Consider the following 16927-nt stretch of genomic DNA (forward strand, 5'->3'; position numbering starts at 1 on the left):
TATTTCTGATAATGACTTACTCATAAACATCTTTGGTCACATTTATTTTTCCAGGTTCTCCTGTTGTTTCGGTTCGACTCGTTAGATTAACCGTATTTCCATATAGACAAAATCTCGGCATTCTTTGACCTATGACACCAGTTACAACCTCACCGCAATGTATTCCAATTGTAATTCGCTAAAAATAAAAGTGATTTTTTTCGAGTCTGTAAGCTTTGAACAAAATCTTGAATTTACCACCACTTCATCGTCAAAAAAGACGGTTTCACTTCGATCCATCATATCTAAAGCTAGTTTTGCTATATTTTTAGCATGTGTACCACAAGGCTCTGGTATACCACTTACAGCCATGTATTTGTCACCAACTGTTTCTACCTGAAAGAACTGTAAGTGAGTTTAGGAAATAAAAGATTGAAACGTTTACGTTATGCTTCTAAATGTTCTTGATTTTAGGCCTCTACTTATTTAAGATTTGTTTTTTCATATTTTTTTGAGCACAGATAAAAATTTGAGGTTTCGCTTTCTTTTAGTCGAAAATATAGAAGAATAGAAAGTGACAGATACTGATGAACTTTTGAATATATCGGAGCAGTACAAGTCTTCTACTAAATGGGCTAGTCATTTGAAATGCAAATTATGTTAAGGTTGAACAAAGGGGCTTAATAATTAATTCATATTAAGAAAGACATAGCCAAAAAGTCATATGTATTCAAGGAAGAAGATTCGTTTTGTATTGTTGCACCGGACATTACGAAGCTGTAGAAAATAATGTAAAATATCTAACAATCAAGGATTCTGGAGAATTAAAATCAAATCACAATTACATGTTTAGAATTTAAGGTATACTTCACATAACAAAACGACAATATATTATTTTATTGCATGAATTAATAAAATTAAAAGGGCCACAAAATTGATGAATCAACATACCCCTCATAAATAATTGTACCAATTCTACCTAAAACTGGGATTGCCTCATTATTTGCCCACAACTGATTTTTATAAGTTCTGAAACATTATAGGAAAATCAAAAAATAGAGCCTCGTAGCGCTATCAATGAGCTGTTTCTTCTGGTCTAAAATTTGCACAGGAGAAGTTGAAAATGTTACCGGAAAAAGGGATAATATCTTTATAAAATTCGAATTAATCAAGCGAAAACAAAAGCATTTAAAAAAAGGTCTCGCAGCGCCATGCAACTAAACGGATAGATGATATGTAAAGTGCGACCCCCCTTTCAAATTTCGAAATACGCTTAAAAATGTGAACATTTCATGCCCATTCTCATAATACTGAACTCTAGCCTTAATCATTAAAGATTTCTTCAATTTTGATTTTGTTAATAAAACTTGACTATTATTTTACGTCGTTCGTTTAGTCTTATTAGATCTTCCATACTTGAAATTTGTTAGAAACAATAACATTCTCAGTCAACACCTACTTTACGTGCTAAGCTGCTTAAAAATATATGGAGTTTTGTCCCCACATATAACATTATTTCACTAATTATATTTCATTTATAAGAAAAAACAAAACAAAAATAAAACCATTGATGCTTCTGTCATAGATAAAATACAAATATCTGTTTATAATCATTAGCTGATCGTCCAGAAAGTTAAAAATGAGTTTTTCTTAATTGAGAGCAAAGGTTGAAGAAGTGGAGGTTACCAAAATATCACAGGTATTTCATGAAAATACCTATATTGCGTGTGAATATTGGACCAATGAGGAAAATATATTGACCTTTTATCATTAAACACAAAAGTATAAAAGTGGGTCTAGAAATACTATTTATTTATCGGCTATGGTATTCAAATATAACTGATTTTGTTCAAAATAATTTATTTGAATAACAAAACAACTGAAAATATACAAAGTACCTTTTAGATGGGTACTATTCTTATCGGTAGCAGGTATACCTTTCGTGATATGTACCTAAGATTTTGCTCGTAGACGAGTCAGATAATGTCTTAGTGATGGACGCCTACGTTTCGGATAAAATATTAACGATAAGTGGATATTATATTACAAATTACATATACGATTGAGGTATTTGGTGCCATCTCTTGATGAGATGTGAAACTATTATTTTTACTAACGATATGACAAGTTCGGTACCTTGACAATTCGTGATTCTTCTAAAAATTGCAAAACACAGGCACTTTCATCAATCTAGAAAACGATCTCTAAAACGATAACATGGCAATTTTACGTTTTTGGCATGAGGAATCATAATTTGCACTCTAATTTAACATTGCTAATAGAGGGCACTAGTTACACTTGTTTGTGTTAATTAAATCAAAGTAAACTTTTTTAAGGCTAAACTTAAAACTAAAATCATAAAAAAATATTAAGCGTTAAATTCTACAAATTCTTCTTTGATTCGTGTAACTCAATCGATTTTCGAGTTATTTGCTTCTAAAAGCCCATATTTTTCAAGATAAACGAAATGTTAACCCAGATTTTCTGGATACAATTCATTTTGATGAGGCAACATTTACCAGACGAGGAATATTTTATTATCAAAATAATCATTTGTGGGATTCTGAAAATCCACATGTAATGAGGGAAACACATTTACAGCACGAGTTTAAGGTTAACATTTGGTGTGGTGTAATATGTGGGTATTTAATAGGTCCTTTTGAACTGCCAACCAATTTAAATGGACCTCTTTATTTAGATTTTCTTCAAGAACATTTACATTAATGACTAGAGGATATAACTCTCGCTTTAAGATAAAATATGTGGTTTTTGCACGACGGAGCACCACCACATTATTCTTTAGTTCGTCTATACTTCAACGAACAGTTTCCGCATCGATGGATTGGTCGTGGAAGTGAGTTTGCTTGGCCACCAAGAGGCCCTGATTCAAATCCTTTGGATTTTTCAATTTGGTTGCAAATGAAGGCATTAGTTTACAAAGAAAAAATTACTTCTCTTCCACAACTGCGACCGAAAATAGAAGAAGCCGCGGATATAATTAAAAATAATAGACAAGGATTATTTGATATAAAGAGATCTTTACGAATGCGGATCATAAAGTGTAATGAAGTAAATGGTGGGCATTTTGAGCATTTGCTTTAAAGTTTTTTATTTTTGTTTACACATTAGTTATTGTTCCATATTTAAGGAATAATAAAATTTTTTTATGAAAAAATTAAAATTTATTGAACTGTTTAGAAGCAAATACTCGATAACCGATTGAGTTACACGAATTAAAGAGGAGTAACTTTTTTTGTGTAGAATTTAACGATTCTTAATATTTTTTTTATTAATTTAATTGTAAGTTTAGTTTATTTTGATTTAATTAACACAAACCAGTGTAACTAGCGCCCTCTATTAGCAATGTTAGAGTGCAAATTATGATTCCTCATGCCAAAAAACGTAAAATTTTGAAAACATAAAAAATTATTGCGAAAATGAAAATTTAAATTTAAACTTTGAACACCCCGTATCTCGGAAACTAGTAATATATGCATGAGTCATTTTGAGCAGAATCATCATATTTGGAGGTCTAGAATCTACAGTTCAGCGATTGGACATTCTTAATGAATCACCCTGTATATATGCATATAAATGTTCTTGATTTTAGATCTCTTTAAAATTTGTTTTTTTTTTGATAATTTTGAAAAGAAAGATAAATTTTGACGTTTCGATTTTTCTTTAAGTATTTATCAAAATATGATATTGGTAATGATAATTTGCTTATTTATATTGATATATAAATCATCTTCATCATGAATATCAAAATAATGAATGAGTATCAAAATAAGGAAAATTAATTTTTCCTTGGTCCATATATCTCAAATATTCCCTTTTTAGAAGCTATAGAATTCACATTTACAACAACATATTTCAATGTGGTACTTTCATTTACATCGGAAATGAACGTTGTTACTTTGAATAGAATCTAACATTTTGTATTTTTTCGGATTCTACATGGAAGTAATTTGATATATTTTGTTTTTTTTTTCAAAATTTGGAAAAAATCCCAGTACAAAAAGAATAAAGAATCTTCATTATGAACGAAATTACTGACATGAAATTGTAACCATGAACAAAAAGCGCTTGCCTCTTAACTCCGTGTATCCATACCATGGAAGAACCCCAAACTCTCTACGACCTTTCAGCTGACACCAAAATCCTTATTGAAATTGCTATATCAGGGCTCACTCCAATAAACACTTCGCCTTTTAAAATTTTCATCTTACCAAGACAAATGTAAACATAATAAAAATAAAGATCATTTTGAAAAAGTTTTTTTTTGAATTTATTCTGGCTATCCAAGAAAGAAGTTTACAATATAGGGTGTTATTACCTTTTTTTTTCAACTAACAATTTATATCGTTTATAAGATGCTTACTTTACACCTTGTATTTTATGACATTTTCCGCTGTATTTTTTTAAGCCAACTCGTTTAGTATTAGTATTCTTTATAACTAAATCCAACCAATTTTGAGATATTTCATTATCTTAGTTAAAATAAACAATACATAATTACCTCAACATTTGTAAAAGATAGGCCCCAGCTGTCAAGGATTTGATAGCTAGAATCGTAATCATCACATATGGGGCAGTGCTGTCGAGTACTAGTCTGAATACCACGAGGAATGATCTCTCAAAGAAACAAAGACAGCTGCACTAGAAGTGATTCTAAATCTCCCACTTCTCCACATAGTACAGGAAAGCGTAGCAGAGAAAACATCACATCATCAGAATGTTCAGAGACGAAATAATCAAAGAAAAACCGCTCCTAAATAATTACCAATCCTGCGACATACCTCACGACGTTGCATGGAAAAAGTTTAGCTTTAAGAAAAACTTCACCTTAATAATAAACTGTAAAAGCAAGTGGGATAAAAACACCATACAAGAAATTAACAGAAATGCCATTAAAAGGTATACGGATGGATCAAAAACAAAATTATCCTACAATGGATTCCTGAACACACCGGAGCTGAGGGAAATGAAGTTCTTCATGGGACCCGAGCCCTTCTGTGGTATCAGCTACAGAACAATGGAAAACACTGGTAAAGAAGGTGGCTAGAAGCAAAACCAATTATTGGGACAACCTACAGGGACTGAGTCAGGTAGAGACTCTTCTGGGAAACTTTAACTAGAGTAGATCTGCTGAATGTATCAACTTAAGTAAGAACAATCTACGAATACTAACAGGAGTTCTATCGAAGCACTGTCGCCTCAACAAACACCTGAAGACGCTAGACCTAGCAGATAATGCAGCGTGCAGATATTGTTGCACAGAGGACGAAAGCTCTATCCACATTCTCTCGAAGTGAGAAACACTAAGGAACTCCGGAGCACTGCACCTGGAAGCGTAGGAAATAGAACACTAAGATCTCTGGCAATTAAAGCCATCCCACTTTCCAGATTTTGGCAGTTTTCTCTACCCGTTTGTATTTCTCAGTGAATATTAATGAATGTAGGATTTACTAGTAAAGTTTTTTGAAATCTTATTCTAATTTAGGGCGAGTATCATAGAATTGTTGAGAAACTTGCCATGTTTTTGCAGAAAAATATCCTAGTCGATTAAATGCAGCTTATGAAGATTGTGCAATCACTTCCATCAGTTTGGTCAATTCAAGACATATATCAACAAAATTATACCACTAGAGGACAGTGATGTAAACGGAGTTTGGTTATATTTTGGTTTTTTTCACGGCCTCTTCAAAAGCTTTGTCAACTAGAACAATTAACCGCAATTAATGAAAAACACACACAAAAAGAAACCACCTTCATATCACTTAAAATTAGATGATCTTCCTTGGAGGATAGAATTCTGTTAATGGTTTTAATGAAGAAGAATATGAAAACTTCACAAATAATATTATGAAGTAAAGTTTAGCAAAAATGGATTGTTCAATCCATTGACAGATATGACAGTAGAGAACGTTATTTTCAAGATAATGGGGTTTTAAATTTTTTGGTGAAAGATATTGTCACATTTTAGAAAAATCCATACGACTGGCTTCATATCAGCAAGATGGAGTATCACCTCATAAATTTGGGCATTTTGTTCAGCATCTTTATGGTATGTTTGATGGTAAACGGTTTGCCAATCAGGGTCTGTTTCGCTGGCTAGCTCATCTTACTTGCTTTTAATTTTGTAACTCTCGACTATATTTACAGAATTACAAAATATAACTGGTGTTAATTTTGTAATTGTTATTAAAAAACTACGTTTTTAATTGTATCCAAAATTAATAATCTTTCTATGATAATGAAATATCTCAAAAGTGGTTTGATTTAGATGTAAGGAATACAAATTTCAAAAGAATTGGCTCAAAAAAATACAACGGAAAATATAATAGAATAGATGATATTCTATTTAAAGCTTAAAACAACGTACTTCAATAAGTAAGGCAAATGCAGTTGAAGGGCAAGCTTTTATTGTTTTTATGGACATTGTGGACCCAGCATACATAAGAGTTCACCCTATGAATATTTCATTTTTCATGATCTATTATGATATTCATATATAAACAACAAAAAAAAAGTTACAGTCGTTCTTCTCTCCGCTCTAGGACTTCGATATCTACTTGTTTCGCTGTCCCGAGAAAAAGTGAACTTGATTCGATCCAATGTCTTGCTTGAGGTCATGTACTAGGAGAATGTGTCATGAAATTATGTGAAAGGTAGAAGTATGTCGCTATGCTGGTTTCTTATAAAACGTGCTACCAGGTATATCAGGGAATATTTAGTTAACTGGATCCTATTAGAACATTAAGAATGTTATGAAAGAAAGTCAAGCTGAGAAATGTCAAAATCATTATCGCATTTGAAAGCTTTGAGATAAAGGTGCAGTTTATCACCAATATTATTTAAAATATACATTCAAGAAGCTCTGAGTAGTTGATGGACTAAAATTGTTAAAATGGAAATTGAGATGGAACATGAGTACTTAACAACTTTAATTTTTGCTAGTTATAGCTGGTGATGAGGACGATGCAGGTCATATGCTGAGAAAGTTAGACGACGAATATACAAAATGGAATTCGAATATGAATATGTCAAAAACAAAATATATTCCGGTAGGAAGCACGCAAGAAGACTCCGACCTGCAAATAAATAGGTTTAGACGATGTAGACAATTCAAATAACTAGAAAGCATAATTTCGGAAGATAGAACAAAAAAGACAATATACGAAATAGAGTGCAACAAGAAAAAAAGCTACATTAATTCTCAACTCATTGCTGTGGTCAGAAAAAAATTGATCTAAGCACAAAAATGACAATATACAAAGTCATTGTGGCAACTAACAGATAAACAGGAGAAAAATATAGAGGATGTGACGTCCACTTCAAAGAAAATATTAACTAAGCAACTGCTCTGGTACGGATATGTGATTAAGATGGAGCAGAACAGCTGGCCGAAGAAAGAATTGATGTATCAACCGCAGAATAGAAGGGACGAGAAGACCCTTAAGGACCTGGAAAGAAGGAATTTTATGAAATGTGAAAGACAGAGCAATCCTGGAAAACTATATATATATATATATATATATATATATATATATATATATATATATATATATATATATATATATATATATATATTTAAGCCATATTGCTTAAAAAAAGTAGTAAGTTTATATTCTCTGTTCTATTAATTTTGTTTGAATAACATAAATTATTATGATCATTGAAAGAGGTTTATTGAAATGAGGAACTTTTAAAAATTTCTATACAGGCAAGAATAACTATTCTTATGATGAGTGGTTACGGTGATATATTTTTGATCGCCTAATAGAACTGGGAATATTTCACAATAACACCTAATATAACAAAGCACCATTTTCCTGAACTATATCCTTATAAAGTTACCTTATAAATATTTGGATTCACTTTAGGATCAGTTAAGTCATCAAATTTTGTGTACAGCTCATTTAACAGTCTCACTATTTTCATAGCACCTTTCGAATCAGAATTTCTGGCACAATAGTCGGAAAAAGCAACGATTCCAGAAAATAAAATTGTCGCGAATTCATAGCGTTTAGCAGGTACTGGTCTTTTATGTCTTAATTCGTTCGCTACAGTGATAGGTAGTACTGAATATAATAATCTGAAAATGAATTTGTTGTTAATTAAGAATGAGAAAGCATTACGAATACCTATCAGTTTTAATTTTTTCCGTATCGAGTTCTCTGTAAGTTTGTTGTAATTTGTCTGTCAAAAATTCTAAATTTCTGGTTAACTTGTAATCTGCTTCGAATTGCTCTGACATTAACACTAGATCTCTGGTAGCGTCATGTAAAGGGATGTCGCTTATATAAAGTCCTCTCCTGAAAAACACAAGTTTGTTATAAGACTAAATAAGTTCCAGTACAATTGGAATAATAAAATTCATATTTTATATTTATAACCTTGTTCTCAAGTTATTTAATACAGTGGATAGAACAGTAGAATATTTGAACTGTTTCCTTTTCTATGAGTGTCGAAACTTTGAATGGAATGAATTCTTTATACATTACTGTATGTCGAGAGCGAATTATTCGAAAAATCACCCAAAAAATTGTAGACAACAACATACGCCTTATCTTGGAGATATGCTTATATCTATTTATAGAGTTCCTACTTAAGTTTTGAGATAGCAAAATAAAAACAAATATTTATAATTGGATAGAGTTTCATTGTTTTTGAGTTTGAACGAATTGTCCTAGCATTTTCTCCATTCCGATTAAGCTACCTCCAAAACATGTGATTTGAACGCATCAACCGCTCCTTCATGTGTAGGAGAACATTGAACTAGCTATTTATTTGTGATCTGCGGGAATAAGAAGAAATTGTTGGGTACCAAACAAAGACCCATCAACTTGATGTTTTTATTGATCAAAAACATTTTTATTTCAACTGATATGTGGAGATCGCATTGCCGTGGTGTAGAATGATCCGTTTTCTGCGATTGGTTTTTCTTATTTTTTTATTACTTCTAGCAAACAAATGCTAGTGTATCATTCAGAATTGACTATTCTACGTTATTCCAATAAAATAGCTGTGACATGTCCAGTTATTCCGAAAAAACAGGCAATCATTCGATTCCAAGCTCTTCGCGAACAACTTTTGTTGGATTGAGCCATTGTCAAATAATGTGGTATTCAACGCGACCACGATTAAATTCGGAAAACCAACATGGTTGCTCGAGATGGAGCTTCATAACCAAAAGTCGAAGGGCGTTGATCGTCAAGCTGCTGTTGGTTTAATCCACGTCGGAAGTCGCGAAAATTATCACACGAAAATTTTCGCGATTCAATTCCATATTTTGACCAAGATAACTGTTTCAAGTTTCTGTAAAAAACAACTCCAAAGCACTGTAGCGACTATAGACTGATAAGTCTTATGAGTCACACTATAAAAATATTCTTAAGAATCATCCACGCTAGAATCAGAAATAAGTGCGAAGAAGATCAAGACGAAACACAATTCGGCTTCAGGAATGGGTTGGGAACACAAGAAGTACTTTTGCACTGAATATATTACTACAAAAATGTCGGGACCAACGGAAAGATATATTTGCAGTCTTTATTGATTACGAAAAGGTATTCGATCGAGTACAACACGACAAGTTAATAAATATATTAAGGGAAAAAGGAGTTGATAGTTTCGACATAACAACCATCGAAAAATTATATTGGCGCCAAAGAGCGGGCGTTCTAATCAACGAAAAACCCAATTTTGTTTAATTTGTGTTCAGATAAGATCTTTAAGCAAGCTAGACACAACTTATCAGATGGTGTAAAAATTAACAGTAAACTTATAAATACAATCAGATACGAAGACGATACAGTGTGACGACTTGAATGGACTGCAATGCCTTTTAAACGTCAATGAGAGAGTGGGAATAGAGATGGGTCTAAAATTAAACTGTTCTAAAACAAAATATATCGTATTCAGTCGCTTGCTGTACCATGACACACAGCTACAGGTAAACGGACAAACGATTCAAAGAGTGTCCAGTTTCAAATATCTTGGTTGCTATATTACTGAACAACTGGATTCCGATAAGGAAATAAAATGTAGAATTGAGGTAGCTCGTACAACATTTTTTAAAATGAGATCACTCTTCTCTAATGATAATTTAAAATCTCAACTACGGAAACGGATGATCAAATGTTACATACGGTCAGTTCTATTATATGGTGTCGAAGCACGGACCTGAAAAATATCTCCTATCAATAGTTTAGAGGCTTTTGAAACGTGATTATATAGACGCATGTTCAAGATACCGTGGACAGCTATGCAAACGAACGGCGCAGTCCTTAACAGAGCAAATGTGGTCCTTGAGTTGGTGGATAACATTAAATGCAGGAAATTAACTTGTTTGGGACACATAATGCGTGGCAGCCGGATTAATATCCTTCGGTTTATTATGATGGGTAAAGTTATAGGTCGTAGAGGAATTGGAAGAAAACAAGCCTTTTGTATGAAGAATATTAGAGAATTGACTGGGGTAAGAGAAGCAGGACAGTTATTTAGACTAGCTCAAGATAAAGAGAGTTTTGCCATGCTGATCGCCAACGTCAAGGGGACTTGACACGGCATGCCAAGAAGAAAAACAACAACTACGAGTATGATAACACGTTCTGAGTACGTTCATCATTAGAAATGTGAAACTTTATGATGGCATGTCGGATTTTGCACATTCAGATATGACCATATTTATATCAAAATCGTTACAAAACCAACATTTTCTGTGTGATTAACTAGTAAATGTATCGTGTTGATCAGTAGTATATAAAAAACAAGAAGAAAGAAAAACTGTTACCACCAAAGAAAAGGTATATACTATGATGATAGTTGTTACCGAGAATTTCCACATTAGTGCTCATGAAATATTACGCCAACACGACATTAATCATAAATCAGCTTCTACAGAGATAGAATGCACTTGATTCATATTAATTACTACAAAAATTGAGACAAGGTGATTACCTTTGCATGCTAGTTTTTTGTGAATGGCCTCACAACAAATCCGTATCGAAATATAGTAAAAGCTATTGAGTGGTTGAAGGTATATACTCTCAACTATTTCAATATCAGTTTTCGTTTAATGTATATTTACTTCGTGTCCAGCTAGAATCTAGATCAACAAGATTTAAGATAAAATTATGGGAAGAGGCTGTATGAATAATAAGCGCACCACAAGCCAGCCACAACAGCAAATGGAATAAAACACTGGATAAAGGAATTTTTTAAAAGTGTTGTTTTCATTGAGAATTTTTAGGGTTCATATTTATATTACTTACTCCTACTTCGGTAACCTCTTCTATTATAAGTTTAGAATTCAGGATTTATGTTTATTAGATGATAATATATGTTTTTGACGAAATATTCCTAAAACTTGAGGTAGCTTAAAAATATAAATATAGGTAAAAAATGTTTCATAACAATCAAAGTATATACTGAATGCCATTCATAGAAAAATTTAAAATGTATGCAGAATCATTGAAAAATGTAAGAAAATCGTGTTTTTACTTTTTAGCTTTCTCTGTATATAGATGATCAACGATGCTTTGACAATATCTGTCTACTAACAATGCTAAATGAATAACCATTTATTCACTAGTTATTGATATACATTTATTGAAAACTCTTTTCCTATTTTGTATGTTTATTTTGAATAACAATAATTCAATATTTCATTACAAAATTGAAATATTACAATTCTTGATCAATTAATTTCCTGATGATGAATACATAGTTATTTGAAAGCTCGTAATATATATTGAAAATATTATATTTTGGTATTTCATTGCCACAACCCCACGTCAATCTTATTTAAAACTTAGTTGGCAAAGACAGTTTAGAACCCTAGTCGAAATCGGCATATCTTCCATATAAGTATGTGGTAGCCTTCTATTTTTGTTGATAACTTTTTGGGGTAATTTACAACATCACATTATATTTACAGCATATTTCGGAATTTAATTAATAGTGATAAAAAAGTTGTGAATAAATGTCATATACAGTCACCTTATACTTTATATGATATTCTGAAATTTAACGTATCAATTGCCTTCCTTTAACGTGATGATTAGTCGGAATGATAAGTACAACCGTTTTTTCAACGGTTCATAAAGGTTTGTCATGTGTCGTTCAATAACAAAACTAGAGAGTAAATAATCCTCCACATTATCCTCAAAGCTTTTCCGTTTAGGTCTAGATAACACGAAAGTAAGAACCAAGTCAGTGTTCTCATTAAATAGCGTCAATTAATAGTACATTAAACAATTTCTGTGTTCAAAACGCCTTAACAAATTGTTTTATCATTATAAATCAATAATGGTATAACTTTCGTTTGAAACACTCAGCAAAATGATTAGAATGTAGCTATTTTCAGGTATTTTAAAGATATTTACTTGAAAACCCAATTATGTCCAAATTAAATAGTGAATTCTATAAATCGTAAAACAAAATAACAATTTTCTTATCAAATTTCTTTTAATAATTTTCACATTCTTACAAACCATTTAATAATGAATTGTTCGAACAGATACGGCTCATATAACATAATAATAACATAATTTTTTTTAAAACTTCAGTTAAAGGATTTAAATTCGCCTTTTACATTAATAGAAGATTTATTGATGATTCTGTATCATTAAACACACTAATTCTGAATATAGTATGAATAGAATTACTATTCCAGGAATTAATCTCCTATCCAAACTAAAATATTAGGTGATAACTATGCAATTACATACAAACTAAATGTATTCTGTATGAAAATTATCAGTCAGCTTCGTTGCGTGTTCGCAATCAAAAGAAAATTAATACAATGGAGAAGGAAGGTATCGAAATAAAATAATTCTTATTATTATTACTTCAACATTCCTGCATTTTCTAATTCCTTTCTGCCTTTCGTGTTAATATACTTTTAGTGAAATTTGCAATTTTTGCGGACTCTTTATCATGTATTCCACGATGTTTTCGGGTGAAATTTTATTGTATATTTCTATCTCAGTGGTTCTTCTTGTGGACTCCCACTGGGGACACTCAAAAAAGGTGTGGTAAATGTCCTCTATTTGCCTGCTACATATGGTGCGATGTGGTGTGTCGGAAATATTAAACCGTAAAAAATACTGTTGAAAGCATTCATGTCCGGTTAGCATTTGTGTCAAATGATATTTCAATTCGCCATGTATTCTTGTTATAAATAGATTCATGCTAGGGATGAACCTTTTAATCCATTGATATCTGCCTTCTTCACTTGTCGTTCGTTCCCCATGCATCGAGCTCTTTCTTGAGCCTGCTTGTACTATGCTTGACAGATTCAGTATATAGAGTCCTAAAGCACACTGTACTCACAAATTGCCGTCACTCTTTGTATTCTAAGGTATTTTTGCAAGGTTCAAGTTTCATGCCAAATAGATGCTGCATAGATCATTATAGAATGTGTTTTCTCCTTTTCCCTCCTCTCTCAAAAATTACACCGAAGTATTTTAGTTTTTCTTGTGTCCTAATATGGATATTTTGTAACTCTATAACAACCGCAATATCATCTGTTTATCTCAGGAGGAAAATATTTTTTAGCATATTAATACGAAATGTGAACCCCGTACCTAATGTCCACAACCTATTGATCTCCAATTATAATCTTTCTGTCCGATTCATAGCTTGGGAGCATCCGAATTAGATAATGGGGTGTATTTCGTACCAAGAGAGCGTTTAAGACGCCCTGCTAGGGTGCAGAATTGAACGCAATTTTTAAGTCCAGCGTGACTAGTAGACATAGGAATCGTGTCAATCTTAGATTTTCCTTTGATGAAATCATACTGGGTATTAGTAAATCCCCCATTGCTTTCTTTACCTCCCAATAATCTGCTTTTCAGAAAGTGCTCAAGCTGCTTACGCATATAATCTAGAATACATAAGGATCGATACGAAATCGTTTCCTGTATATCATTTTTGATTTTTCTAGAAGCACTAGCCTGCCTCTCTTCCAAATGCTCGGGAACTCTCCTAGTTGTAGCTGACGATTCAATACTGTTAGACATATTTCCGGTATGGTTTATCCATACCAAATCATGTCTGGTCTTGGGGTTTCATTCTACTTAAGCATCACTCTGATATGATGTACCGCTCTCCTAGACTGGATGTTGTGGAAATAACTTTGTAGCCACTCTCATTATAGTTTCCTGCGGTATTGGTTTCGTTAGTTTCATGTCGAGAGCCTTCTTTACTATTTTATATCTCATACTCCAAATATCTGCCTTAACGTGTTCTAGGACCTCCTTCCATGCTTCTAATTTTGTTTTGTGCATTTCTTTCAAAAATACATTCCACCTTTTTTGCATTTTGTTTTTACGAGTTCTTTATTCCTTGCTATTCTGCTTCCATGGATGCAAGTCATAGTCATTCTTGCCATAAGATACTCCTTTCTGTCTTCAGCAATATGGTAGTTTGTATACAGACGTCCTATTTTCCTTGGGTACAAATTTCTACTTAAGAGCTTCATCGCATGTATTATTGATAATATTCATAAATGTTTTTGCTGTTAGACCGTCAATATTCACACGATTTAGATTTTCTTTCATTTTCCTTTGAAATTCCACGGTTTATACAGGAAAAAGTTACTAGGGGTCATATCTGTTACGGAGAACCTGCATTACGGTCCATAGCTCCTCAATCTAGATCAGTGACGCACAAATAATTCCGAAACATAAAAAGCTATTTTCAAGTTTTTTGCCAAAAATATGCAACACAAAAACCGAAAACAGATTATTGACAAATTAATGTGAATCAACCTAATGCGCTGCATGTGAGGTTGCCAGAGATTGCATTACCTGCGCTCGAAACTGTTCAGTTAGTAGTAGAGTGAATTCGGGCGAAATCGGTGTGGTTGAGGTGATGTAGACGAGACAGCGACGTGCACGCACGCCTCTCAGGTCTCAGTGGTGTTTTGTGTAAGTTTTGTGTCTGTCGTGAAGAAATGACGCGGATGTTTGAGTAATGCGTAGTTGAATAATTGAATTTGCTAATGTGCGTGCAATGTTATTACGTAGTGTTCATAATCATTACTAAAAACTGTTCATAGTATCCTGAGTGAAATCTAAATAGTGGTAAATATCAATATGTATTACTTTTCATTCTACATTTGTCATTATTAGTAAGAAATTAATAACGTATTAAGTACCTACTGTTTTTTTGTTCAGGTATACAACGAAACTCACTCGTCGTTCCAGAGTATTATATCAAATTCGATATGGACAAGCCAGGACTTAGTGAAAAACGCAAGGTTAAGGATGAAAATCGACAGTTTCAAGACATTTGGAGGGAGAAATAGTTTTTTGTTATGTCCCATAACAACATCGTTTGTTTAATATGCAAGAATTCGGCTTTGCTAACTTAAGCGGCGAGTTACGGATGCAAAAAATTTCTTCATTGAAACGGGAACTAATTGGTCAGCAAGCTATGTTTACGAAACCCGTTCAAGATTCTGAGACTGCTTCTGTAGTGACCTTTGAAATTTCTCGATTAATAGCGAAAATTGTCGGCCCTTTAAAGATGGCGAATTTGTTAAAGATTGTTTAGATATCGCTGCAAATAAAATGTGTCCGGGAATGGCCAAGAAGTTTTAGAAAATTCAACTCAATCGGATGATCGTTCAAAGAAGGATCACGGCTTTATCGACTGATATAGAACAGCAGTTAGGTATAAAATCTAAGAACTTTGAGTTTTTTTCATTGGCACTTGACGAATCTACTGACATTAGTTCCACTGCTCAAATCTTAATATTCTTACGAGGTGTGTCGCAAGATTTTGAAGTCTGTGAAGAGCTGATTGGTATGAGTTCTTTAACAAGTTAAACAAAAGGAAGTGACATGCTTATGGCCCTTTTACAAGAATGCTCTAAAATGGATCCTTCAATGGTTGGAAGCAAATCTGGGATAATAACTTTGTTAAAAGAATATTTGAAAAGTCTAAACATAAACACGGAAGAAATAATGCAGTTTCATTGCATTATACATCAAGAGGCCCTCTGTGCAAAAACATTAGGATTTGAAGACTTGATAAAGGTTGTTGTTACAACAATAAATTTTATAAACTCTCGCGGTCTTAATCACCGACTGTTCAAAAAATTTCTCGAAGACATTGACAGTGAATATTGTGATCTGTTATTTTATACTGAAGTAAGGTGGTTAAGTCTTGGATTGACACTGGAGAGGTTTCTTAATTTTATAGAAGAAATCAAAATATTTCTGGCGGAAAAGAAAAAGGACGTTTCCGAACTCGTCAATCCTGACTGGTTGTGTGACGTAGCTTTTCTAGTCGATACCACAAGTCATTTGAATGTCTTAAATACGCGTCTCCTGGGCAAGGATCAACTGATTTCTGAACTGTACGCTCATGTTTCGTCTTTCAAATGCAAGTTGAGTTTTTTCAGGTCCCAAATAAATTCAGCTAATTACGCCCATTTCTCAACCTATAAAAAATTTGCAGAGAAATTTTACAAAATGGACATGAACGTCTTTTATGTTGAGAAAATAGATATTTTGATGCGAACTTTCGAAGATCGTTTTACTGATTTCAAAAAAGTTGAACCACTGTTAGACATTTTCAGCCACCCTTTTAACATTTCCCCTGAGAATGCACCCGCGTCAATGCATCTGGAATTAATATACATTCAAAATGATGCGAATTTAAAAAAGAAATTTAATGAAGGAATTTTACTTAACTTCTACAGTTGCGTTCATAAAAACAATTACAAAGAATGCGAAAAAACGCACTAAAATGCAGCAGCCTATTCGGTTCAACTTATATATGTGAACAAACGTTTTCTCTTATGAATCTCAACAAAACGAAAAATAGGAACCGCCTAGCCAATGAGAGTTTGGACGCAATTTTACGTGAAATCTATACAGTGTCATGCAACAAAGTGAACTTTTAGTTACATAACAATTAAGTTTAGTTT

The 16927-nt window shown here is 32.8% G+C and overlaps 1 protein-coding gene across 2 annotated transcripts in view; it reads right to left on the reverse strand.

Moving 5' to 3' along the window:
- Nucleotides 1-16927, reverse strand: part of LOC130441209 (guanylate cyclase soluble subunit beta-1) — a 37252-nt gene that overhangs the window by 935 nt on the left and 19390 nt on the right. For both annotated transcript variants that reach the window (XM_056774779.1, XM_056774780.1), the window contains exons 9-12: nt 8127-8297; nt 7840-8077; nt 238-375; nt 21-178 (exon numbers count right to left, since the gene is read on the reverse strand). In XM_056774779.1, the coding sequence (XP_056630757.1) occupies nt 21-178; nt 238-375; nt 7840-8077; nt 8127-8297 (705 nt within the window). The remainder of the gene's footprint in view (nt 1-20; nt 179-237; nt 376-7839; nt 8078-8126; nt 8298-16927) is intronic.

The sequence above is a fragment of the Diorhabda sublineata genome, chromosome 3 (assembly GCF_026230105.1).
Source record: "Diorhabda sublineata isolate icDioSubl1.1 chromosome 3, icDioSubl1.1, whole genome shotgun sequence".
NCBI classification, from domain to species: Eukaryota; Metazoa; Arthropoda; class Insecta; order Coleoptera; family Chrysomelidae; genus Diorhabda; species Diorhabda sublineata.